This window comes from Peromyscus leucopus, chromosome 14 (genome assembly GCF_004664715.2).
Source record: "Peromyscus leucopus breed LL Stock chromosome 14, UCI_PerLeu_2.1, whole genome shotgun sequence".
In the NCBI taxonomy this organism is placed as follows: domain Eukaryota; kingdom Metazoa; phylum Chordata; class Mammalia; order Rodentia; family Cricetidae; genus Peromyscus; species Peromyscus leucopus.
The window spans coordinates 53809314-53836995 of NC_051075.1; the positions used below are offsets into that span (position 1 = coordinate 53809314).

The following is a 27682-nucleotide window of genomic DNA, read 5'->3' on the forward strand; positions in this document are numbered from 1 at the left end:
CTCCCAGGACAGGATCAGGCTGGTAATCCCCTCGCAGACGCTCCCTCCCAGTCACTGCAGCTTTTGGCAGCTCCCCTGCCGCAGCTGGTGGACAGTAGATCAGAGTACTCTGGGGCCTCTTGTTCTCTTCCGTAGATTTTTCTAGGTCAGGCCAGGATGAAACCCAGTGGCTTCTGGCAAGGGTGCCTAAGGTGAAGTCTCTGTTGCCCAGGCCTCTCTGCTCAGGACAGCTAGATCTGCTAAAGATAACTCCTCTGTCACTATTACAATCCCCTTTCTTTGTGCATTTCTTCTGAATGTAGAAAATGTATCTACCAGACTGAGTACTTAACTCTTCTACATCTAGGCTCCATGACTGCGACCGTAAGAATATATGCCGCCAGGTTCTTAGGCCACACACTGTGTACAGGGCACGAGAGTTTGTGAGATCTCATTGATTTTGTGCTTGCTTCCATATTGGAAAGCTTTTGAAACAAACAACGTAGGCGCACGCACTGTCCAGTAATGTTCAGAAGTACCCACCACAGACGCCTCTTGACTTACCCTTTAAGAGTTATGTTCCACCATAGCCATAATCAGTTTGTTACCATCGAGGGGCCTTGATAGTCATGTGGCCCCCTCCCCCATCAGTTAAAGAATTAAAAGCCGGCGGAGAAAAAAACCCAGCCACCTCAAATATCCAGTACAACCAGTAGCTGCAGCTCTCCTGGAAATCTCAGACACAGCCCACGGAATCAGCCTGCAAAGAAAGGCGTTTATTAGGGGCGGGGCGACGCCACAGCAAGGCGTGTGCAGAGAAAGACTGCAGAGCACAAGGCGGACCTGCAAGGCCCAAGTCTGGTCTCTCCTCAGCGGCTTGGGGCCTCTAAGGGTCTTTGAGGGGTCTTCATCCCTGAATTTAGGGTTGGTCAGTTTGAACAAAGAGGGGAAGGCTGATAGGCCCATAATTTGGGGGTAAACCTTTCCTGATCTTGCCTTGAACTTGTAGGACCTTAAACTTATCAAACTGGTCCACAGCCTGCTGGGCTCTCGTGATGGAGGGGCGTTAAGGCCTTTGTGTCTGGTCAGGAATATCAGGAAGAAGCTGGAAGTTTGCTATCTTTGTTCCTAGTCCTGGCCTGTCTTCCTGTCTCTCTACCTGTCAAGTGTAACTGTCTCACTCTAGTCCCTCAAGTTGACAATAGCGTCAATTGGGAATGCATTTAAAAAAGATTTTATTATTTTTATTTTATGTGTAAGTACTCTACATATGTGCAGTGCTGGAAGAGGCCAGAAGAAAGATTCTGGGCTTGCAGGTAGTTGTGAGCTGCCATGTGGGTGCTGAGACTTGAACCCAGGTTATCTGGAAGAGCAGCCAACGCTCTTAATTGCCGAGTCTTTAATCTCCTCAGCCCCTGAAAATGCATTTAACACACCTGACCTACCAGACACATTAGCTGAGCCATGTGGGTTACTGTTGGTATCAGTTGTTACCCTCCTGATGGTCTGGGTGACTGGCTACAGCTTACGGGACAGCTCAGGGTTGCTAGACAGTACCAGTGTGTACTGGTGTGGGGAAAGACCAACATTCAGAATTCACAGTGCGACTTCTCCAGCATGCAGATTCATCTTACACCGTCGTGAAGTGGAAAGCTACCCAACTGTCACTGGAAGCCTTGTGTGTGTGCTTACTAACGACTGGAGCCCGTTCTTCAGTCACTCACTCACATTTCAGAGAACCCACGAGTCCAAGGGAGAAACACTCCAAGTATTGATTCCCAGTGGGAAATGTTAGGAAAGAGAAAGTGTAGCTTTTAAGACTTTGTTTTCAAAATAGAGATAACCCATATTTGTTTATAGATTGATTATCTAAGTAAGATCCCTATCTTTTCTTGGCATAAAGGTCAAGGCTGTGAAATTCTGTTGTGTGGGCGTTCTTAAGTCTTCTTATTTTTTAATTACATTTATCTGTCTGTCTGCATGCATCACAGTGCCCATACAGAAAGAAGTCAGAGGCCAACTTGTGGGAATTGCTTCTCTTCTTCCATGTGGGTCCCAGAGATCCTAACTCAGATCTCCAGGCTTGGTGGACAAGTGCCTTTTCTGATTGAGCCATCTTGAGGCCTGTGTACTTCCTTATACACACACACTCCCCCTTTCTCTCTCTTGAATAGCACTAATTTTCTGAATGAGCCATCTTGAGGCCTGTGTACTTCCTTACACACACACTCCCCCCCTTTCTCTCTCTCTTGAATAGCACTAATTTTCTGAATGAGCCATCTTGAGGCCTGTGTACTTCCTTACACACACACAGTCTCTCCCCACCCCCTTTCTCTTTCTCTTGAATAGCACTAATTTTTTTTTAATTGAAAATAAATGTTTTTTGTACAGTGTATTTCCCCTCCTCCATCTCCTCCTAGGTCCTCTCCACCTCCCTACCTATCCAGCTCCATCACTTCTTTCTCTCTCTTCAGAAAACAAACAGGCAAATAAAAAAAATCAGACAAGTATTAAAAACAACAACAATAACAAAGAAAAAGCACCAGAAACATGCACACCAACAAAGCCTATAAAAATATAGAATTGGAGCTGGGCAGTGGTGGCGCACGCCTTTAGTCCCAGCACCTAGGAGGCAGAGGCAGGTGGATCTCTGAGTTTCAGGCCAGCCTGGTCTACAAGGTGAGTCCCAGGACAGCCAGGGCTACATAGAGCAACCCTGTCTTGAAAAACAAACAAACAAACAAACAAACAAACAACCCAGGAAATTGGAAGCCATAACATACAAGCGAAAGACGTTTAAGGCAAAAAAATGTCCAAACAAAGTAATGAGACCAAAAATAAATCACCAAAAATGCCATTGAGTTTTGTTTTTTTTTTATTACTCAGGCTTGCCCTGAGTGTGTTTATATATTGTGAGCCTCCATTGGAGGGCCCAACTCTTAAATCTTGATCTCCTTCAGAGGGGGTTCAGTACTTATCATTGTGTGACTTTGGGCCTTGTTAGGATGAACATTTGCAGATTGTTTGTAAACAGTGGTTTCCTCTAGCTTGTGAAGAGGGAAATTGTTCAGGCCTGAGTAGGATGAAGTGTGATAGTGTGTGAGGGTAGAAAATGCAACCGCTCAGGGTGCGTTCCCAGAGGGAAGCTGCGTTCCCGAGGGAAGCTGCTGCTCAGGTGGACGCCGGAGCGGGAAGCAGCTTTCCTCTCTAAAGGCCCTTGTGCTGTGCCGGACTCCCAAGTCCCTAACTGGAATGACCGGGCCTGCTGCTGTTGTCAAGCTCACAAGAGACGATCTCATTTCCTTTAACATTTGGAATTTCGAAACCGTTTGGGCTTGTGAAAAGGCTACCTGAGGAGTATAAAGAGCCACCTTTTACCTGTCTGGAGAGCTCATTCAGCTCCACCAAATGTCCTCCTAACATTCCTTTAGCCGAGGGCCCAGTCTGGATGGCGTTGTAGCTCAGTTGCCGAGTCTCTCAGACTCCTCAGTGTTCCTGTGACTTCCTGACCTCAGCGTTTGAAAGATGACAGGCCAGTCATCTAGCAGTTTGACCTTCAATTTGGGTTGTCTGTATTTTCTCGTGATTAAACTTGGGTTGCTCATTTGGGGTCAGAATCCCACAGAAGTGATGATAAATTTCCACTTCAGTATATTTGATGGCACATACTAATGATTTAGCATTTGATTAAGGTAGTGCTTTCCAGATTCCTCCATTGTAAAGTGACTTTTGCTTCCACTCTGTGATTAGCAAGAATTTATGAGGAGGTAGTTGAAACCATGTAAAACCTCATTCCTTATCTCATTTTCAACAATCTCTTTCATATCTACTGATTTTTCTTTTCTTTTCTTTTCAAGATTTATTTATTATTTTACAGTATGCCTATATGCCAGAAGAGGGCATCAGATTTCATTATTGATGGTTGTAAGCCACCATGTGGTTGCTGGGAATTGAACTCAGGACCTCTGGAAGAGCAGCCAGTGCTCTTAACCTCTGAGCCATCTCTCCAGCCCCCTACTGATACTTCTTGCTTGAGTGAATTATTACAGCAGTGACTGCCAGTTGATGACTTTCAAATTCCATCATCCGTTTATTTGTATTATTTGGCATTTTACTTTGAGGAAAAGGTTTTTCTTCTTATGATTATATACTCATTTGTTTATACTAATTCATACTGAAAGATTTCTATTTTAATGGGTCCCTTCATTATACTGTTTTATTTTCATGCTCTGTCCCAGGTCTGGCCAGTGGGAGCCCCTTTTTGCTGGTTTTTGTGTCCTTTTGACATGTCTCTATAATTCTTTGAATATAAAACATTTCAGGCCCATCTTATTCTGACCCAGCCCTGGAATCAGTCACATCTCCAAGGAGCACTGCTTACTTGGTCATGGAGAACAGTGTTTAGAAATGAAGGTTTGGCTGGGTAGTAGTGGCATATGCCTTTAATCCCAGCACTTGGAAGGCAGAAGCAAGTGGATCTCTGTGAGTTTAAGGCCAGCATGGTCAAGCCCAGGACATCCAGGGCTACACAGAGAAACCCTGTCTCGGAAAACCGAAAGAGAGAGAGAGAGAGAGAGAGAGAGAGAGAGAGAGAGAGAGAGAGAGAGAGAGAGAGATCTGAGGCTTGTAATAGACCTAGGAAACATGTATGTATATGTGTCTCTTTTCTCATAAGCTCATCCACATTTATTTCTGTATCTGTGCATCAGAAAATTGGGTTATATTAGCATTTACAGTTCGACTTCAAAATTCAGAGTATAAACTAGCTTTTATCTTTTACATATTTTTATCTCCTGTTACAACAACAACAACAAGCTGTCTCCCATTATCTTTACCGTATTTATTTATTTACTCAGTTTTCTCGTTTGTAGCCAGTCTCTTGGTCTTGCTGGGCTTACCTCCCCAGGCAGATGTTCTCCAATCTGTAAATTTAGATCCTGTGGGGCTATTGTTCTGCCTAGATCACCTCCTGTGCTTCTCCAGGGCTTGCTTCCCCATCCATATGCTGTCTTCCTAGTGGAGTTGCAAGAAGTTAGCTAGGTAAGTCATTCAAGTTAAAAGCAAAAACAAAGAAAAACCATCCCAAACCAAATCTTGGAGAGTAAACCAGATAATCAGGACTGAACGAGTAGACCAGATCTGAGAGTGTGTGACTTCTCATCTAGACAATAGGAAGAAAATGGTGCTTGGAGAAGAATGTGGCCTGTTAACAGAGGTTCTCATGAGAGCTGTAAGATCTAACTGGTTAAGCCCTCCCTTCCCTCTGCATGCTCTTCGTCATTGTTCTTGGGACTGAGGGACTTGGGACTCAGGGGCATTTGCTGTCACCCTTCACTCCACCCTCGATTCTTGTTTCTTAGACCCTGTCAAAGCCCACTCTGTGACATTTGTAATGTTGTTCATGCTGAGTTTTAGAACCATATGTTCCAATGAAAGGAAGATGAAGGAGAAGAAAAATGATGTGTAGAAGTCCAGCCCTCTTGAAAAACGTGTAGGGGTACAAATGTATGGGCCCCCAGATCCAGCTCACTTTGTCCTTCTGCTGAACTTTTTATGTTGACTAGGTTGAGTCACGTATGCAGAGTTAGCCAAGAGGAGACATCTCCTTCCCTGACCAGAACTTTCTCTCCCTCACAGTCAATACTTGCCGAGGGAGATGACAAGTGAAATGTCACCGTGAGCCAATGTCTATTGGAGGCAGGCAGTCTCTGGATCTTGCCTGTGCCCTTTTGCATTTCCTAAGAATTCAGAGAGTGACTTCCACCGGCTCTGATAATCATTATATAAAGATTGGGATACAAAGGCAAAGTTCACTTGCCACCAAGTGATGGCGAAGAGTTCAATTGATAACTCCTAAAGGTTTCTGGGAATGTGGAGGTCTTTCTCAAGCATGGATAATGCTTGTCAAACTCTTTAGCCATACATGCCTGGTCAAAATTTTCTTGCTGTCCACATCCTTTTTCCTGGCCTCATGTTTGTTTATTTTAGTTTCTTGGGTTTGGTTCTTTTTCTTTTTCTTTTTTTTCTTACTTTTTTTCCTTTGGCTCTTGTATAGTTCTGGTACAGGGAATTAGGGAGTGGAGATGGTGGGGTGGGTGAGAAGAAATAGAGAAGAGGAAAAATTTTAAATCCTGACCTTTAATGTGGTAAAAATCATGTTGACTTCACAGTCTGGGTAAGCATATGTAAACGATTTGTAAATCATAGGAAAATAAACTTGTGGCCTTCTAGGTTTTTTCACACACTTGGATTTGTGTCTTGGGAAAAGCACTTTAGAGCAGGCTGATATGGCACTGGCAGTATGTGAACTATTGTCTTGAGGCCTTTTTGATACTGAGCATCGCTGGACAGTTTTCTCTCCCTGCTTGCTGCCTGCAGAGGCGCATGCGTCTTACGCTTTGATCTCCTCTCAACAGTAGTCGTGGACATGGGGACATGGAGTGGCTGCCCTGTCTGCTGTGGCCTTGTCCTGTGCTGTGCTGTGTCTGTGCTCTTGTGTGCGTCCTCTCCGGAGTGCTCTTAGGGTCCTTGTTAAGTCATTAGAATCAGTGCTGTCCCTCTGTGGGTGTGAAGCAAGTCGGCACATCACTGCCGGACCGTTTGCCCTTTTCCCTGCCTCCTGCAGAAGGTCGGTCCGGTTACTGTGTGGGCCCTGCGTGGGTGTTCCTTGCAGCTTCATAGCTGTAGCAGCTTACGTACAGTCGCCCAGCTTGTGAATTTGCATTCTCCCCATTGATAGAAGGGATAAGAGAAGAAGCAGCATCTAAGAGTGGTCAAGCCATGGGGTTCTGGAGTTACAATCTTGGATAAGTTACTCAGTCTTTTATTTCATGTTTAGATGGGGTTTCACTGCAGCCCTGGCTAACCTGGAACTCTCTAGATTGACCAGGCAGATCTCTGCCCCCTGAGTGCAGGGTTAAAGGCGTGTTTTACCATGGGTGGCCAAGTTATTCAGTCTTTATGGGTTATATTTGGTTTTATATCTATTTGAAATTTGAATGTAACATGGATCTATTTCGTAAGAGTTGTTTTTAGGATTGAATTGATAGAAGATGATGTGTAGATCACATTTCTCACGGGATTGTCACTTAGACGAGATCAGTATTTGTTAGATAATAGTGTCACCCTTCTTGTAAGATGATGATAATGTCCCCCGTGTTATTGTGACCTCCCCAATCTTCAGTTCCACTGAAACAGTTCCTGGCATTTAACTGTGTTCTTCCTACCAGGTTTGCCACTGTGCGATATGATCAAGGATCCAAGAACATTCGGAACCAGTTCATGCACCTAACAAACTACAGCGTGAATAAGAAGAGTGGAGACTATGTGAGGTACTGGCTGGGTCAGGGCTGCAAGTCACACTCAGATGTCAGTGGTGGAGACGTGGAAAGCTAACAGGTTGCACTGGAGCATGTCAGGGATACTTAGGTGACACTGGAGGGTCAAGTGTCCTCTTTTCTTTCTTTCTTTGTAATTAGTCTATGTATATGGGTGTTTTGCGGTGTGTGTGTCTCATGTGTGTGCCTGGTGTCATCGGAAGACAGAAGAGGGCAGCAGATCCCTGCAACTGGAGTTACAGATGGTTGCTAGTCACTCTGTGGGTGTTGAGAATTGAATACAGGTCCTCTAGAGAGCAGTGAGTACTCTGAAGCCCTGAGGCCTCTCCAGCCAGCCCCTCACCCATCAGTTTTGAGGCGTTGCTGTTGGCAGTGGCTACTGCTCTTCTCCATGGGACACTCACACAGAGGGTCACCTTAGCCTACCCAAGTACACCTTGGCCATTTGTCTTTCCCTGCTTGACTTAGGGGTAAGAATTTCAGCTTGGCAATCATTTCAAAAGCTTAAAATTATTTGTCTCCTTTGACGCCGCAGTTCCAGTTCTGTGAATGTAACCTTAGGGATGTATGTACAGAATCAGAGCTGAGAGCCGTCTTTACTGTGCTCTGTTTAATGGAAAAGCACATTGAGACCTTACATGCAGCAAAGACCTTGACTGAACCAGTCTATTAGCTAAAACTTCTCTTTTTTGCTGAGAAAGGAGAAAAAGATAGTCCTGAAATGTTACCGCCCCTTAAATACGAAGTGTACGATTAGGGTAGTCAATTTTTAGGGTTTTTTCCGCTTTGCTTTTATGTAGCTACTAAAAATTTCTAAAATATACTACTACAGTCAGAAAAAAAAAAAGGAAAAAAATTAAAGAAATGAGGCCATCTCCGAGAAGAACTAGTGGAAAGGAGCAGCAACCCAGCTGTGTGGAAATGTTATTTTTGCTCTGTTTTCTTTCATCCAGATAATTTCGCCAGAAAGTGGAAAAATAGAAAAGAAACTCAAACAGTCACTTTCTACTCAGACTAAAAATAAGTTCCCACCGGGTCCAAGGAAGGAAAGAAGCTGGAAGTGTTGGGGTAGTTGCTGAAGTGAAAGAGGTTTCATTGCGTGGCCTGTGACCAGCGTTGGAATTGCTTAAAGCTGCCATGGCCTCACTTTGAGCCGAGCAGGGATGGAACTGGAGAGGGCGCTAGGGATGAGGAGTCAGTGGCAAAGCATAAGCGCCTGGTTACAGGACCGCATTCAGGGGCGCCTGCCCCATTCACCATTTTGTGACAGTGGGGTGCCTGGCACCCTCCTGTCCCCCCAGTCCTCCTGTCATCCGTGGTACTTGAGAGGGTTGGGAAAGAAGCTGTCACTCCAGAGACCGCAGGCTTGCTTAGTGTGTCAGATCTCTTCTGGCCTGAAAATGTTATCTGAGGCGGTTTGCTGGTTTCATGTGACATTTTCCTCAAAGACTAGAGGTGTTAAATCCCATTGTTAATTTATTATAACAAATCTTAAACTCATTCACATTTTTTTTATGACTTTTTCCCTGGGACTCACTCTGTAGACCAGGCTGGCCTTGAACTCACTGAGATCTGCCTGCCACTGCTTCCCCAGTGCTGGGATTAAAGGTGTGTGCCACCATGCCTGGCTTCTCACTCATTCTTGATGTGGCCCTCTTCTCTGCCCTCTTTAGAAAAGCAAACTCTGCGTTTTCCCTTCCTTTTAAGGAATTGATAGGAAGGGTGTTGTAAGAACAACCAGGGAAAACCAGGTGGAAATCAGCAAAGTGTATGTTCTCCAAATACTCAAAGCCCAGAGAAAAGAACGATGGGCCTCCTGGCATATGTAGCCTCAATTCCTTTCTTTTTAGTTGTGATGATCCAGAAGTGGAGGATTATGGGAACAAGTGGAGCATGAGTGCCATGCTTAGGTACCTGAAACAAGAAGGCAAGGATACAACTGGTGAGTACCATACCTTTTCCTTTTAGACTCTACTTAAAAAATATATATATATATCTGGATTCTGTGTGTGTGTGTGCGCGCGCGCGCGCATCGGTTCCCCTGGAGCTGGAATTACAGGAGGTTGTGAGCTCTCCTACATGGGTGCTGGGAACCAAATGAGGTCCTGTGTAAGAGCAGTAAATGCTCTTAACTGCCACGCCATTTCTCCAGCCCCTTGACTCTACTTTTTTGTGTGATTTTACTATCGTATCTCACCAGGCCTCTTGGTAATGTTGCCGAAGAGCCAGTGGGTGACGGTTCTTTTTTCTCCTGTGGTTCACAGTGGAGAAGAGAGTTCCTGCAACCCTCCCCAAATCCCTTTTCTTGTTTCTAGTTTGGAAAGCATCACGTTTTTCTTCAGTCCTCAGTTTATCCTTCTTGAATGCTGGCCTGCTAACTCAGATGCTATGGTGTTTTGTATGCCATGTTGCCTACCTCTCTATTGGCTCTGAGTTCAGAGTTGAACTCTCTCATTCTTGTTGCCGACGTGGAGAATGGACAGGGTGGAATTTGAGTATGGGGTTTGAGTCTTGAGCAGCCTGGGAAGCAGTGTGCAGAATAGACTTTTTCGAAAAGTGCAGGAGAGCAAGAGAGAGAAGGCTCCTTCTGCATCCGTACCTCTGTCGCAGGCCAGCTGCAGCCATCTCCTCATGTCCATCTCCTCGTGGCATGCCAGCCCCGTGGCACCCATTCTGAAGACCGCCATTTAGATGCTCTCTGAATGCCACTTGCCTTTTATAATTGCACAGAGACCTGGCATCTGCTCCTCCTGATGCATGCGTTGTAGTGTTGGTGTTTCCATTACAAAGCTTGTCTTTGCAGCGCTGATGGCCCACGTGGAAGACTTGATCATCAAGACGATAATCTCTGCTGAACTCGCCATCGCCACTGCCTGCAAAACCTTCGTGCCACACCGCAGCAGTTGCTTTGGTAAGGAGCCGCCGGACACTTGTGTTCTGTGAGGAGGGTCTTGGGATTCTCAGATAGTGGGGCTTAGTGATTCTACGGGGTCAGGGCACAGCCTCAGTTTGTGTCCTTAAGCTCCTCCTAGAGCAGATGCAGATCCTACCTAGAGGCCAGTGGTAGCTTTCGTTGGAATCTCAGGAGGAGTCACTCGCTTTCTGTGTGGGGAACAGGGATTGAAACTGAAGTGTGAGTCTCTCTGTCAAAGGACACTCAGAAAAAGTCTGCAACAGGCTGCACAGGAATCCAGCTCTAACAAATATATTCCAGAGCTCTCTGGCAGCCAGACTGGGAACAGGTCCAAGAAGCTCTGGCTGGTACCAGTGTGTGCTTTCTCCCATTTTCCGATGACTCCTCCTTTCTGTTTTAGTCTTCTTTTTAGTGGATTCTTCCCCTCCTCCTCTTTTTTCTCCTGCTAGTTTCCCCCTCCCCTCCCTTCTCCTCCCCTCCCCTCCCCTCCTCTCCCCTCCCCTCCCCTCCCCTCCTGTTTCACTTTACCTTTTTGATTGTACAGAGATAGCGTAAGAAGGGGTTCACAACCCGGATCAGGAAACCTCCAACCTCCTGACCCGAGAGCTGTGTCTGTGACACCAAGGTTGCCTGTGTACCTCTGCTTTCTCCATGCATAGGAACTTAGTGTCAGTTGCCAGTATGAAAGCCCAAGAGGTAGGCTTTGGGCCCATGTTGGACCTCGGTAATGAAACACACAGGGTTGTTGATGGAGTGATGCTAGTTCAAGTGTGATGTGGAGCGATACCCACAGAGGTGGCATGGCTTGCTTAGGGGCTGGAGAGCAGGGAAATAAAGAACATGGACCATAGAGTCTATACATCCTGTTCTTGAGAGCTGTTTGCATCTGTTTCTGGTTGGGTGATTTTCAGCAAGTTATCTCAGTTCTCATTTTCTAGACTGTAAGTGGCAGCCACGGTGGTGTGTATCTCCCTCCTAAGAGCACTGTAAAAATCCAGTGAGATGATGCAAGAAAGCACTTGGCATGATGTCTGGTCCTTAAACTCTACTTAATAAAAATTACTTTTAGGGCTGGGCTGTGGCGGTGCATGCCTTTAATCCCAGCACTTGGGAGGCAGAGCCAGGTGGATCTCTGTGAGTTTGAGGCCAGCTTGGGCTACAGAGTGAGATCCAGGAAAGGTGCAAACCTACACAGAGAAACCCTGTCTTGAAAAACCAAAAAAAAAATAAAAAAAATAAAAAATTTAATTTTGTAATTAGACACAAAGTTTTGATCTCTTTAATGGATTATAACAGAATGTGTTTGACTGATGCTCACGTAGGGGAACTGCGGAGAGTGAATGGAAGATGCAGATAAGTCAGGATCTGGAACTGTTGAGGAAAAGAAAAGACTGCAGAGTCTTTAGAAGCAGACCCTTTGGAGGGCGTGCACCAGTGTCCATAGGTTCTGTGTCTAGCCGGAACCCCCAGCCTGCCTTGCACTCTCTCCCTCCACTAAGACTCACTCCACTCTGCTTCTTATGAAGCCTTGCTGAGCACAGGCCCCTGTATCACTCGCACAGCCGGCCTGTGCTGCTCCACTGTTCCTGTCGAATGCATGGATGCTTTCCCAGAAGTCTCTGGGTCTGTCTTGAATTCTTGAGCCATTGTGTCTACCTTTCCATCTCATCCTGTTTATGCCAAATCAGAGTTCCAGGGACCTTTTCTAACTCTAGCTCTGCGTGTGTCATTTACCTTGTGGCTGAACTACCCCCACTTTTCTCATGGTACTTTACTGAGTAGGACCCAGCATCCTTCCAGGCAAAGCCAAGCATCACTTCTTTGGTGGTCTTTTTTCCCAACCCTCCTAGTGAATGTTCGACGCTCACCCTGTCGCTCTAGCACTCTGTTCGTGTCTCTGCAGTGTCTCCCCATGTCCTCTGCTCTCACTCATGTGTGTCTCTCTCCTAATGGAGCGGAAGCTCCTTGGTGATGGCCGGCACAGTATCACCATGGGCTTTGTCCCCCTCACACAGAGCAGTGTCTTGTGCTCATAGAGAATGCTGGGAAATGTTTGTTGAATGAGTGCTTGGTGATTGTTTCCATTGCTTCTTGGTGGCCTGGCAGCAAGCTTTCCAGTGGGTCTGATTTGGTAAGGCTTGGGACTCTTAGAATTGTTGCAGTCTAATTGCGGATGGACGAGGTGGGAGCTAACACAATGTGACTCCCAGTGCGGAAACCTTTCAAGATTAAATATGTTTCTTTGTACTTCTGCTTGCCTATGTTGGTAAATTCTCATGGCCCTTGATACATTAAAAAAACAAAACATAACAAAAAACAAACCCTTTGTTCTAAGTAGCTAATCCTGAAGGCTTTTCTGGGTGTTTCTTTTTCTGTCTTGCTTTGTAACTGATTGCTTTTTGGAAATTTAGGAAGGGGTTTACAGAACTCCATGTGAAAGAAGGGCAGCGACTCTCTCTGACTCAGAGAAATATCCCGAAGTCCATCAGCCAGGGTCTCCTCTTCTCCTTTCCTGTCCTGGTTCAGCTCCAATAAACTCAAGGCATCTGGAGTTTTTTAAGTTGTTGACTGTCTCCTTGGCTTCTGTGGTTCTAATTCTGCTTCCTGTCAGCCCTGGGATTCTGTGTGCTTCGTTAGCCCCTGCGTGAGATGGGATTTTGTGTGTTCGTGCATTCGTGTGAATCTCTCTGCCCCTCTGACTCGTAGCTCCCCCGGGGTTCGAGGCAGGCGTCACTTTGCAGGTGTGTCAGGGTAACCCGGGAATTGAAAGCTTCCCCGAAGCTTTGGGCTTAAGCACAGTATTCCTACTTTGAGGGAAACAGAGTGTAGAGCTGGGGTTCCCTATAGTCTTGGTCGTAATCTCTGGCCTTCCTCTTATAGACAGACTAGTGCCAGGAGCGTGCTGTTGCTGGCGGCTTCTGACTGTGAGCCCTTCCTCGCCCCGCCACTGGACCTCTTCCAGGTACCCTCAGCACTCCCAGTCAGTGCTTTATTTGCACATGCAGCTCTTTTCCGGTTCTGGCTGTGTGCTGGTCAGAGATTCATGTTGCAGCAGTGCAGTACTGCCAACAGTTTCTTCTTCTAGGAGGCTGCCATATTCATAAGCCTGCATTGTGTTGTTAGTATTACCTATATATCAACCATAACAGGCAGGCTGAAACTTAGCCATTTAATGCCATTTTATAAACTTGCACATCCAAAAGGACCTTAGCGAATGATTTGTTTTGATATAGAAATGGAGACCCTGAGAAATTAGCCCTTGTCTCAGGTTCTAGAGCTAGTGTGTAACAGAACGTGAATGAAAGAGACTCAGTCTGAAAAACAGGGGCCTCAGAGGATGAGTCTTGGCAACCTCCCATCTTGATCATAGGACTTCAATTATATGAGTTTTGGATGCTTCCCCCAATAAAACATGTTTCTAACAGTCAAATGTTACTGCCTTCCACGACTGTGAAAATGTGGTACAATGTGAACTAATATGCTTCAATGGCAACTCTTTAAATATGCTAAGGAAATTGGCACTGTGAAATTACTGACTATGAGAACAACTCTTTTTTTGGCCATTTGAAGACAAACAGCCAAAACCAACAGGATGTTAGCTGTCTTTTAGAGATGTTGCTGCTGACAGCGGTTTAGTGTTTGTTTGTGAGAATGGCTGACGGGATGGGGTCTGATCCCGATCCTCTAGTGTGGGATCATGTGGACCAGACACTGAGGAACTAACTAACTTAGTCTTGTGATCAGAGACCAATGGCATGTCTGCTGAAAACCAAGGACACTCAGGGTACCTCCCTTAAGTGAAAGCTGGTTTCGTTTTCTGTTACCTCTGCCCTGGACCATTTTTCAGGATAAGGCCATGTTCTTTAAAAGGAAGGTGTCCATAAATGATTGTCAGAGAGATGCAAGAAGGTAGCTTGCTCTCTCCATTGTGCAGCCCTCTCCACCAGCAGTAAAGGAATGGAAGGCAGGGGCAGTTGTCAAGATAAGCCCCTCTTAGTTTATCCCTTGCTCCAGCTGAGTTGGGAGGGCTGTTTCCTGTAGAAGGACGGAGATGCTGGGAGGTTGCTGCTTGTCTCCAGCAGTCTTGTTGGTACTTACTACCAAGGATGGATCGATCGGAAACCCTTGCTTTATGACAAGGGCAAAGAGTCAGCAAGCTTAAGTAAGTTGTCTTGGGTCATGTGGCTAGTAAATGGCAAAGCCAAGTTGGAGACCAGATTTCTGGCCTTTCTCCACCCACATCAAGACAGCTCTGCTGAGTCCAGTCCTTTTGGCATGGCTCACATCCTGGATTCTCCTGTGCTGTCCTGTAACTAGATCTCAGGAACAGTGACATCATCTTTTCTAGCAGATCAGCCTTGGAAAAGAGCACAGTACCCAGTCCTAGATGTTCCTTTTCAGCCTGCCATTCCAGGTGGTAGCTAGACACCGGAGTGATTGGGGCGAGTTACCAAGTTAGCACTCGGGTTCTTCTCTTAATCAGTCCCTTTTCCTGGGAGATCTTGCTCGACTTTTTCCCAGAATTCTCTTCTGGACCCATTGTAAAGACTTTGATTTTGTTTTTAAACTCGAATCCTAAGCTGAGGTGAAAAGCATTCCCGTTACAGAAGAGGATCTCAGAGACAGTGGGCACTTGCTAACGCCAGCCCTTTCCATTGCCCGGGGCCTGGAGCTCTTGCCGGGCTCTCATTCTGGGGAGGCCGAGTACATTGTTTCCCAAGTGAGTGATGTGCCCTCTTTAGTGATCTCTCAGGTCTCTGTGGGACTATTTTTCTTCCTATTCCCTACCCCCAAGTCTCCAAAAGCCATCTTTTATCAGATTTTTTTCTTACTGTATCTTTCATAAATTTTTGTTAACGGGAGTTTCTATCTTTGGCAGGTGGTTCTTCTGTTACTTCTGTGCCCGTTCTTCTCTCGACAGCCCACTAAATACATTTACTTTCTTTCCTAAAAAAGTGAATTCTTGTTATTTGTATTGTGATTGGTAGCTTTCTTATAACTATGTAGGTAGGCCAGGGTAGGCCAGCTGTTTATTGGTTTTGACTTATACATAATTTTCTTTTTTCACTCTCAGTGGTTCTTAATTAGTGTGTGTGTGCCGTGTATATGTGTGTACACGTGTGTACGCATGTGCATGTGTGTGGAAGCCAGATGTCAATGTCTGGTACCTTCCTTGGTCACTGTCCACTTTGCCTTTTATTTAATTATTATTATTATTATTATTTGAAAAAGGTCTCTTACTGAACCTGGGGTTCACTGCTTCAGCCAGCCAACAAGCCCCAGAGATCTTTCAGTCTCCGCCTCCCCGGGATAGGGCTCAGAGGCGTGTGTTGTCGTGACCGTCTTTTTACATGGGTGCTGGGGACCCGAACTCAAGACCTTGGAAAACGTTTTATTAACGGAGCCACGCGGGCCCCCCCCCTTTGTTTTGTAATGCATTTCCTAAATGTTTTACTTATGGAGTCGATTACTTCTGCCTCAGGTTGCCATTGCTGCGATAAACACCATGACCACAAGCAGCTTGGGGAGGAGAGGGTTTATTTAGCTTACACTTCCACATCACAGTCCATCACTGAAGGAATTCAGGATGGGGAACTCAAGGCAGGAATTGAAGCAGAAGCCATGGAGGAGTACTGCCCACTGGCTTGTTTCTCATGCGCTGCTCAGCCTGCATTCTTATACAGCCCACGACCACCTGCCTGGGGTGCCTCTATCCCCCTTCCGTCAATCACCAATCAAGAAGATGCAACACAGGCCTGCCACAGACAAGTCTTTGGGGGACATTTCTATTGAGACTCCCTCTCCCAAATGACTGCAGCTTTTGACAGTTGGCAAACAATCCAGCCCACTTGATCTAAAATGAGGAATGAGTTGTGGCACTTGCCCTTCAGAGAGGGAGAGACAGAGATATGAAGTGATAAAAGACAGTTCACATAGCAGAGTGACTCCGTGACTATAATCCTCCTGGAATATGGGGGTGTTACCACCAGTTTGGCTAGGGGAGCCAGAAAAATACACCCTAACAGGGAATATGATATGCAAACTATAGAGAGTTAGGATAGGAGCTGGCATTTTTCCTTTCCTAGACAACATCTAGACAGAAGCTCATCTCCCCCTCCTCCCTTCTCATTGACAGCTAGGGAACGGTTCAGGAGGTAAGAGGTGCATGGGGTAGCATACAGTTACCATGTGACCAGGTATTTCCACTAGTACGTATTTATCCAGGAGAAATGAAACTTTATGTCCACACAATTCTTGTTCACAAATGTTGACACTTTATTTATAATGGCTCCAAATTGGAAACAGCCAAAATAGCTATCAACTGTTAGATGGGTAAATTGTGGTATGTCTATATTATGGAATACTACTTTGGAATGAAAAGGAATGAACTACACTTTTGATATATGTAACAGAATAGGTAAATTTCAGAAGACAATACCATGTGAAAAAAAACTACTGTAAAAACACTATAGACTATGCATATTTCATTTTTGACTTTCTAGGAAGGGAAAAAAGTAAGCAGAAATCTCAGTGGTGGTTGCTGGAAGATGAGGCAGGTGAGGATTGACTGCAGAGAGCCACAAGGTGCATCTATGATAAGATTTTTCTGTATTGTGATTGAGGTCAGGATTAAAGAGCTGTACACTTTCCAAGATTCATCAGACTGTTCACTTTAAAGGGTGAATTTTATTACAGGAAACTCATACCCTAATACCTCTACCTTAAAAGGAATTTTTGGTAGATGTACCTAGCAAACATGGCAAATATAATACAAGAAGCTAGACTCACATGAGTATATACTATATGATTTACATTTATATGAAATTCTAGAATAGAATTGATGGTGGAAAGAATTAAGAGTCATGGTTGTCAAGGATGAGGCAGGAGCGAGCTATCTACCAGGAAGAGGTTTGAGGGATCTTCCAGGGTGATGGAAATGTTCTGTGTGTCCCTTGATAGGAGTGAGGCTTATATGGATGCAGCCAATTCCAAGATTCATCAATCTGTGTCTTTTAGACTCATCCATCTTATCATGTGTAAATTCTTCCTCATAAGGGAGTAGAAATGATGGGCTAGATTAAAGAGAAAGCTGGGAGGACATCAGTATCTTTGCTGAGCTGGTAGTTTCAAGAGGTGAGCTGATGCAGAAGCTGTCTTTCCACCCGACTCCCTGCCACTGAGCCCAGACTTCTTCGGGTGAGTTGTACCCAGCACTCTGCTGCCACGTTCTCATAGCAATATGCATTTCTCCTACTCTCACATGACTGTGGGTTCAAGTCTGGTCTAAGAGTGGTTAGACTGAGGCTTAGTTGACTCTAGAGCTCGATACCCTGGCTGCTTTGATCACAGGAGTAAGTTAGCTTAGTGCTGTGAAAGGGATTTTCTCACTTTAAGATATGGTTTTCCTTTCCCAGAATTTTTTTTTTCAGACTTTCAGCTTAATGTGAGCTCTTGGAATTTGCCTCTGTGGTGAAATGGTTAAGTGGATTGCTGAGCGTTAGAACAGTGGCTCTTGTTGAGCTGCCTCACACTGGGCTTCCTTTGTGGCTGCTTCTTTCTGCAAAGCACATCAGTCTGTGCATCAGCCATTAGTCAGCATGTCCTTCATGCTGTTATTAAGTATCACTTTATGAAATAGTTGAATCTTTGCTTCTGCTCTTAAAAACTGAAGGGAATATTTTCTTGTATGAGATACTATATCTTGCTTATGTAATGCTGAGGACATCTAGATTATACATGTTTCCCTCCCTCCATCCCTCCCTCCCTCCCTCTCTCCCTCCGTTGTTCCTTCTTCCCTTCCTTTGTTTTCCTTTCTTCCCTCTCATTTACCTTCTCTGTCCTCCCCCTCCTTCTCTCCCCTCCCCTCTCTCCCTCCCTCACTCCTTCACTCCCTCCCTTCTTCCTTCTTTTCTTCATTTCATCTTGATATGTAGTCCAAACTCACATTCAACTCATGATCCTCCTGCCTCAGCCTCCCAAATGCTGTAATTGCAGATGTGTGCCAATTTACCTGCTAAGGTTTGTCCTTTTAAAATGTCTTATTTAGAGCTCCATGACAAAATCTTTTTCTCAGATTAAAGCGAGAATTAGATTATTGTTGTTGTTGAAGACGAGGCAAGCTATTGAGAAGATTGCAGTGTCTGTAAAAGTATGAATTTGTTAGCAAAGGAGCAGCTGAAGGAGCTTCCTTTTCTTTACATCCTAACGTAAGATTTATATAGTTATGAAAATGTGATGTTCCAAACCTTTATTGTTTTTTTAATTGGTTCTACAAATTAAATGGAGTCCTGTATAAGTAATTACTATGGAAGCAGACATAGTTATAAAAACACAAGAATATCCGGATCTAGCTGAGCGTGGAAGTATGTGCCTGTAATCTCAGCACCTGGGAGCTGAGGCAGGAGGATCATGAGTTAGAAGTTCGCCTGGGTTCCACAACGAGCTCTTTCAAGCAAACAGAAGAGAATGTGTATGTCTACTTGACTTATACAGTAGAACTAGGCTAAGGCCTGTGTGAATATCCTGTTACTGACAGTTAATGACTACGGAAAGAGAAAGGGAGCCTGAAGGATGTCTCCTAGACTCACATGCCCTCACCAAGCCACAGTCGGAAGTCTTTAGATCCTGTCCTAGGTTTTTTGGTGTTTTATTATAGCTTTAGAGTTTTGTGTTCTACATTATATGTTTCTAGTTTTTCAAAAGATTAAGGAGTGAAAAAAATCCTTCTTGAAACAGGAAATTTATTTGAGTGAATTTCTAGGACCCCCTGCTTGTTTTCTCTGGGCGTGAGCTCTGAAATAGCGGGTTTTCTCCAGAGAAGAGATGCAAGAGATGGTTGGTTTGAGTGACACTGGAGATGATGTCAGAAGGGGTGGGGCTTCGGAGAGCGGTGTGTTTGGAATATGTATTCCAACGGCTGTGTGCCACTGTTACTCCTGTTGTGAGGATCCCGCTAATAATTCTTGAAAGGCTCCAAGTTAGCCTCGCATCCCTGAGTTCTTGAAGTAAAACCAGGGATTCTAGGAGAAGAGGCGCCTGGTTGGTGTTACCATGCTTCTCGACATAGTTGGGGTGGTAGAGGGGGAAACTCAACAAAGAATCCGGAATCCATGGAAACTTGGTCTCTGGCTCCTTCTTTTCCTTGACTAGTACTGGGGGTACAAGATGGCCTGTCACAGCCTGCGTCACCACCCACCTGTCTTCTGTGTCAGGCTGAGTGTTTCACTTTCTCTCTTAAAAGAAACTGAAACTGGAGGAGAGGGGGAGGGATAAGTACACTCGACATTTGGATGTCTTCTGGCATCTTCTGTGTAAGGTAAGGAGCTGTGGTGAAGGAGCTGTGCCTGCTGTGGGTGCTTCGGTTTTCAGAGTGGCCGGAGGTGTCGCGGAGGCCAGCACAGGACGTGCCCGTGCTCCACCCCTCTCACCCTCCATCCGTCAGCACAGTGAGGTCGTGTGTGTTGTCTCACTGTGTGGAACTCAGGACAGCAGTGCTGTGTTGGAATACTTAGTGCTCCTTCAGCTGTCCTTCGAGGGAGACTAGCTTTTCTTGAACTGGTGGGTCTGTGCTTACTGCTTACACTCTGAGTTTCTAGGCCTCGGATAGGAGTTGAGTGACTTTGTGTGATCATTGCACGGAAAATGATCTTGGATGTTGTGTTGTATTTCCAGAACTGTATGGCTTTGACGTGCTCATAGATAATACTCTGAAGCCATGGTTGTTGGAAGTGAATCTCTCCCCTTCTTTGGCCTGGTAAGTCAGTTCTGTCATAGAAAAACAAGACAAACCTGCACATAACACTAAGCTTATTTTGATTTTTTGGAGGGGGATATTATTTTTCTTGTCTTAAAGAAAATTCTAAAAAGAAAATTCTTAAAGAAAATTCTTAAAAGAAAATTCTAACCATCACTTTTACACAGTGATGGTTAGAATTTTAAAAATTAGAGGTTTATGGTATATTATCAAATCCCTATGGGAGTCAGTTTCCCAGCCAGTTTGCAGTACATATTTGTCATGTATTTGTCTTCTTAAGGATCATTCTTACTTTGACTTTTAACGGTTTTTTAAATGCTAAGATAAGACTGTGTCTATTATTTCCTCTTATTTGAATTACTAAACCACTTGAAACATGAATAACAAGTTACTTCATTACATTGGAAAGAGCAATAGTCTTGAAAAATATGCTGACAGATATCCCAAACTGCAAACAGTGTGAACAGAATGTACTACTCATCAGAGAAGATGAGTATGAAAATAATATCAACATAATTTCTTCATTATCCCATATATACTCATACCATCTCAGAATCTCAGTCCTCTGATCTGCACTCGCCTCTGTAGCTCTGAAGTTATAACAGCCTGAGCAGACCTAAATTTAAAAAACAAAAACAAAAACAAAAGCAACTACTTCTTCATCCAAGCCAAGTCCTTCAGCTTAGCATTGCTAAAGAGATGATTCTTGGGGAAGATGTAGACTTTCCCATTGAATCCATGCCTGCCCCTCAGCAGAACCTCCTGCTGCACTGAGACCCTGATGGACAGATTCAGCCTCTTTTGTTGCCACCCTCCCATCCCCCCAGCTTTGTAGACACTCTGGTAAGGTGACTGAAGTACTCACAGGTGGTGCACTGCCTGCCTTTGCTGGCGTGGACTTCCCTCGGGAGTCTGCATGCACTATAGCGATCTAAAGCTGGGCCAAGGCCCCAGAGTGCTTGCTCTTTTTGCTCAGTTCTGTGGCCTGGTGTCCACCCAAGGTTAATGTCTAAAAAGTTGAACAATCTTAGATTTGCAAAAAATAAAATCTGTTATTTAGAAGGGAAGAAGTCTATTTTTCATTACCAGAGAAGACCCTGCTTACATCTGCAGCAACAGAATTTCTACTAGCTATGTGCTTTTCTAAACAGAAAACCCTAGAGGTTTCTGCCAGAGACCACCCAGCTGCTGAGCTTTTAAGGATGAGAGGTTGGCAGAATGCCAAGTCATCAACTGAAGACATGTTGACTACTTGGAGGAGTGGGGATTTGGCTCCGCTCAGGTGTGCGGTGTGCAGCCGGGCAGTGCCTTCAGTTGTTAACACTGCACTTTGTCAAGCCTGCCGCCCTGTGAAGTCCGGGAACCCATGGGAAACATCCCAGAGGAACACGTGGGGCCAACAGCAAGAGGAGTGTGGGTCATGGAGGAGCCCTGAAGCTCCAGCCTAGTCCTCTCCACAGGAAGGCCTCTTGGTTCTGGTCCACGCTCTTTCAGTGTTCACACAGGCTCCTGCCGCCTCTGATGGTGACTCGTTGGTAGGGCTTGCTTGGATCTTTCTGCCCTATTTATAAGCCTGCAGTCCTAAAGAGAACGAGTTAGCACAGAAAATGAAGACTTCCAAAAAGTACCAGTGTGGGCAAATGGTCTTGTCTCGCGTGTGAGTGTAAGTCAACGACGAAGCACTGAGACATTGGAATGAAGGGCCCTCATAAAAGTATGAGCACACTGACAGCCCGAGCCTCGGAACCCCACAGTGAGAGTGAAGCAATAGCCCTGGCCTGCTCAGCACTTGAATTGCACAAGATCTGGAGTAAACGATTCCGTGTCAGGGAATCAATGCGGTGGTGCTGGGCCTGCCTTACAGAGGATGAGCGTAGCACAGGCTTGTGCTCTGTTATCTTCCACCCAGACTCCTCCCCTCTTTCCTGTGGATTCGATGGGCTGCTTCTCTGATGTTGGGAACCTTTGCTGTACTGGGACCCATGATGAGGAAGCTCTCTGTTACCCTACAAAGTGATGAGTTGCCCCTTTCTCTCTCCCTTCTCTTAGTGATGCACCTCTGGACCTCAAAATTAAAGCCAGTATGATCTCAGATATGTTCACTGTTGTAGGTAAGTAGCAGTGTGTTCTGAACTGGACTCAAAAAAATTAACCAGAGCTTCCATTTGCCAGGCTCTGTAGGTGTTGCCAACTGGCAGTTCCTAAGCCATGCTGAATGTTTTGTACTAAAAAATTATATTTTCAGGGAAGTGTTTATATGTTTCTACTCCCCCTGGCTCCATCCTGTCCCGAGGCTGAACCACAACTAAGGCTGAGACCTGGGGCATGGGAATTATGAGCTGAGGCAGAGAATTAAGCGGAGATCTGCAGAGAGTATATTTTTCTCTGAGCTGGGAAAGTGAAACCCACCGAAGAAGCCCTGTTACAAAAGAGACCGGCTGTATTTCTCCTAGACAGTCTCTGCTGGCTTCAACATGATCCCTTCTGCAGTATTATAGCCAAAGCAGCCTGAGGAAGAAATCCCGTTTTAAGTAGATAAGCCAGAACTTTGAAATGGAGATGGGCAGTCAGGTGGGTATGACGTGGATTTATTACTGGGTTTTTAAATTTCCCTGAAGAGACACAGTGAAATCCATTTGATGTGAACTAGAGCTTGTACCAGCAGATGCTCTAAAACTTAGCGACTCTCTTCTTTATGTATTTATTTTTAAATTTATTTATTTTACATCCTGAATGCAGTTTCCTCCATCCTCTCCTCCCGGTCCCTCCCCTCCACCTCCCCTCTGCCCACCTCCCTCAACCCCCATCCACTCTTACTCTGTTTCTGTTCAGAAAAGGGCAGGCCTCCCAAGGATATCAACAAAACATGGCATATCCAGGTGCAGTAAGACTGGGCACCTCCTCTTGTATTTAGGCTAGTTAAGGCAACCCAGTATGGAGGAATAGGGTCCCAAAAGCCAGCAAGAGTCAGAGACATCCCCTGCTCCCACTGTTAGGAGTCCCACAAGAAGACCAAGCTACACAACTGTCTTACATATGCAGAGGGCCTAGGTTAGTCCCATGCAGGCTCCCTGGCTGTTGGTTCAGACTCTGTGAGCTCCTATGATCCCAGGTTAGTTGATTCTGTGGGTTTTCTCGTGATGTCCTTGACCTCTCTGGCTCCTGCAATCCTTCCCCTCTCTCTCTTCAGCAGGATTCCCTGAGCTCTGGCTAATGTTTGGCTGTGAGTCTCTTCATCTGTTTCTGTCAGTTGCTGGATGAAGCCTCCCTGATGACAACTGGGCTAGGCACCAATCTATGAGGATAGCAGAATGTCATCAGGCATCATTACATTGACATTTTTCTCCTCCAGTTGTGTTTGGGTCTGTCCTAGGTGTCTGCACTATCCAGCCCCTGGGTCCTGGTGCTACAGGCAGTGTCAGGGTGGGCTTATTCTCATGGCATTGGTTGGCTGCCCTTACTCCAGCACATCCCATAGATAGGCAGACTGTGAGTCGGAGGTTATGTGGCTGGGCTGGTGTCCAATCCCTCCACTGCAAGTCTTGGGTCACAGGAGAGGGATAGTTCAGGCTATATATCCACTATTGCTAGGAGTCTTAGCTGGGGTCATCCTTGTAGATTCCTGGGAGTTTCCCTTGCTCCGGGTTTCTGTCTGACCCCCGAAATGTTCTCCCCACCCGTTGCACCTGATCCCTCATGTTCCCATCCCCAACCACCCCCAGTCCACCCACAAAATTGCTTACTTCCCCTTCTCAGGGAGCCCCCTTGAGCTCTTCTGGTTACCTAGCCTCTCTGGGCCTGTGGATTGTAGCATCTTCTTTTTGGTTGAGAATCTAGTTCTTTTAGGAAGAAAGTGAAACTAGTGGAAATTGTTTCTTTTTTTTGTTAGAAAAATTGTGAAGAAAAAAAAAATCTCTATTTTTGCAGTGATGCATATAATTTACCAATAATATAAAAACATATAATTTATGATTTAGGCTAAAATCCCTGTTTCCCTTCTTGAGAATCATAACCAAGGATAATTACTTTACAGTTGAATATTAAAATAATTAATTAGAGCCAGGTGGTGGTGGTGCACACCTTTAATTCCAGCACTTGGGAGGCAGAGGCAGGGGAATCTCTGAGTTTGAGGCCAGCCTGGTCTACAGAGTAAGTTCCAGGACAGCCAAGGCTATACATAGAAGCCTTGTTTCAAAAAAACCAAAATAATAATAATATAGAAAAACAGATATAACAAAACATTTTTAAGCTGTACATAATCATAAAGCCCATTGCAGATATTAAAAGTAGGCCATCTTCTGTCTTCCCAGTAGGTTGTAACAGGACATGACAACATGCTTGCTATTGGATTCTTCTGGTGAAACCTTTTCCCCCAGTTATCATCCAGAAAGCTACTTTTAAAAAAATCAACAAACAATCTTTTCCTTTATAAACAGCTGTGTGTTTCATAAAGATGACATGTTCATTTGTTTGAGACTTATCAAAGCCACGTCTCTGTCAGTCGGGATTATAATTAGCTCCTCAGGCTGCTTCCCTCTTTAGGCTGAGTTTAAAGGTACTTGAACCAGACTGATTTCTTAGAAAAGTACGGCTCTTAATACTGCTCATTCCCCATCCAGGGTTTGTGTGCCAAGATCCCGCGCAGCGGGCATCCAACAGGTCAATTTACCCCACCTTTGAGTCTTCCAGGCGGAACCCTTTTCAGAAACCCCAGGTAAGCCAGGTGAGGAGGGCGAAGCCCAGAGAAGGCTTGCTGGGGAGTGGCAGCCTCCGAGATGGGGGCGCTGGAGCACTGTGATTGGGAGGTCGCTTAGGGCAGGAGGATTTGGGCATGTGCTCAGCAGTGGCTGGTCTCCAGTGCACTCACCTGCTTCCCAGCAAACTTACTCTTCGTTTTTGTTCTGCCTTTTCTCTTTTCGCTACCTTTCCTTCTCTCTTCCAAACTCGCCGTTTCTCCCCTCAGGCCAACATACCCTGAAACAAAGCAGAGTGGGGCCTGCTCACTCTTAAGCATGACTAGGCTTTTTCTAATCTCCAGACCAGTTTTGTAAAGCAGATGCTCCATGGAAACACTGTGTCCTCTGTCCTCTTTGAAGGGACCCTCAGTGGTCATGAGCTCTGATCAAAGCTAAAATAATATCCAAAGAAGCTGCTGAGTCAGAAGCATCGTTTGGTCAAATGCTGCTCCCGTCTGTGCACTCTGGTTTGGGCCTGCTCATTCCGTCGCGTCCTCAGTCTGCATGCTTGAGTACTTTCCCTTAGTGTGTCTTCTTATTAATGAGACTCTGCCTAGCTCCTCTCCGCCCATCTGGGGTGATTCCGGGCCTACTAAAGCTTTGGAGCTATTTTTGCAATCCATCCTATCTTTAGGGACCTTTAGTGTCTGTCCTTAAAGATAGGATAAGGACCCCACAATCCCTTCTTTTTCATTGTGGTGTTTTGAATTCATTGATGGTGGCTGGTAAACTGTCCCCTGCTCCTCCACTACACACAAGCGCTATTAGTAGTTTCTCCTTTCTCCCTCTCTCCTTCCCCCTCCTCTCTCTTCCATCACTCTTCTTCCTCCACCCCACCCATCCATTCTTCCCTCCAGCCTTCTTCCATTCTTCCTCTTCCTCCATCTGCTCAGGGGTCTCATTGAGAGCGGTGCTGTGTCAGCTGTCTTCACATTTGACAGGGCTTTCACAGTCATGTGCTCCTCAGGCTTGCAGGCAGGTAATGAGAAGGACAGTAGGCAGCTACAACACAGTGATGTGCCAGGCCAACCGAAGAGGGAGGGGAGCCCTCCATCAAAGGGGGGCCGACTGACGAGTGTGCTCTAGCCGATCACTGTCATGCTCCAGTGGCCAATGGGGCTAAGAGCCTCCTGTTGTCAAGAGAAATCAGGAATGATTTGTTTTTGTTTTGTTTGTTTGTTTTTAATGTTGACAGTTAGCTGATTCAGAACCAAACTAGAGCACTGCAGGCCAAGTCTAACGTGTCTTTGAGCTGGAGTGGGTCGATGGCTGCCTGACTGTGAGCACTGCTCTGGGATGATTCCCTGGGGAGTGGTGTGCTGTGGAACATGGTGTAGTACTGTATTGTAAGAGGTATTGTCTCAGATTAGAGATGCAACCAGACTTCAGAGTCCTACTTGCTCATGAGCATCACCACAGATCAAAGGGATTTCTGTAAATTTAATAAGAAAAGGTAGAGAATTATTAACCTAGGTATAGTAGGAAAACCTAGGTAGTCACATACCTGTGCTAATTGTTCCCTGCAAGCATCCCTAGGAGAGCTGCACACATCCCTAGGAGAGCTGTGAATGTTTCTTACAGTTTTGATACCATTTATGCCAGGCTTTTCTTCTAGGAATACCAGTCTTGAAAAGTGGATCCTGTTTCTTAACTTGCCGGTCAGCTTTTATTGGCAATTCTCTGCAGATCATCAGAAATCTTCCCAATATTTGTTCTGCTTACTGGTGGGCAGTGGCATGATGCCATCCAAAAGCAGCCTCGGGGATAGACACACAAAGACCAATAGAGGAGCTCTGGGTACTGCATGAAACAGGTTTGCCAGGCAGGCAGGTACACCCAGGGTCTTCGGTATCTAACAGTAGTGAGAAGTCGAAGTTTGAACACAAAGAATAGCAAGAAAACAGTACTATAGAGAAATACTCGCACTTTTCAACCAAGGGCAGGGTTCTTGCATGTGGTCTGTGCTTGCTAATGTCTTAGATACAGGAAGTGGAGAGCCGTAGGCCCATTAGGAAAAGGTAAGGCTGTATTCCATTTTTTGTCTCTTATAGCATCCCGTATCTGCATAGATACAGTCATCAAAAATCACACAGGTAAGTTCTGGGTCATTTGGAGACTTGACTCACTTTTAATCCCCGTTTCTGAAATAGAAAGCCTTTTAGCTTTGGCCTTCCATGGGAGATTTTATATTATCTCATGTCCCTACTCTTTGTATAATTTGGAAACACAAAATAGAGAATGTGGAGAGACATGTACCAGTATCATGGTTATAGACCATGAGGACAGAGGCTGTGGTAGCTCAGGGCCTTCACTTCCCAAGGGGGAATATGCTGTGGTAAAGGCAGTTGGATTGAAATGATGAACAGAGCTTATCCATCATTTTGCCCAAAATATTCTGGAAAGAAAATATTAGAATTCACCCCGGAACTGTCTCCGGTTCAAGTATCTTAGGAAGCAGACTGCTCCAACAGCTGGTGTCAGCACCCTTTTGACATTGAGTGTGGGCTCATTTGCATTTTTTCACAGAAGGTACTTGATATGGGTAGCGGTTTGTAACTGAATTTAGAAACCTGTGGGAATCAGATGCGACCTGTAAAATAAGACAAACGTTTTTCTGACACTATCAGCCTTCGCTCCTTTACTGTCGCCATAAGCAGTTTTTGAAATTGGCTGCCATGTTCTAGGGTGTTGCTCAGTGTGGGGCTTTGGCCCGTTTCTGCAGTGGGTCAGGTCGCTCAGAGGCTCAGGTTGTCCCCGCTGAGCTGAGGAAGCTCTGCCACAGTTATCCCAACAGTTGTCTGCTCTGGAAGCCTGAACGGCAGCTTCCTGAACCCCTGCTTCTAATAAAGTGGTTTATATGGCAAAGAAAAGTCCTCCGGGTGTCTAGTGTCATGTTTGGTAACTGCTTCATATGGTTCTATAATGTGTGTTTGGTGACATGATCGTAGAATTCAAAACTCTG

At 45.4% G+C, this 27682-nt stretch overlaps 1 protein-coding gene across 14 annotated transcripts in view; it reads left to right on the forward strand.

Moving 5' to 3' along the window:
* The window catches only part of Ttll5 (tubulin tyrosine ligase like 5), a 253130-nt gene that overhangs the window by 46065 nt on the left and 179383 nt on the right, over nt 1–27682 (forward strand). For all 14 annotated transcript variants that reach the window (XM_028876403.2, XM_028876308.2, XM_028876334.2 and 11 more), the window contains 6 exons: nt 7209–7310; nt 9167–9258; nt 10120–10227; nt 19903–19984; nt 22034–22095; nt 24604–24698. In XM_028876403.2, coding sequence (XP_028732236.1) covers nt 7209–7310; nt 9167–9258; nt 10120–10227; nt 19903–19984; nt 22034–22095; nt 24604–24698 — 541 coding nt within the window. The remainder of the gene's footprint in view (nt 1–7208; nt 7311–9166; nt 9259–10119; nt 10228–19902; nt 19985–22033; nt 22096–24603; nt 24699–27682) is intronic.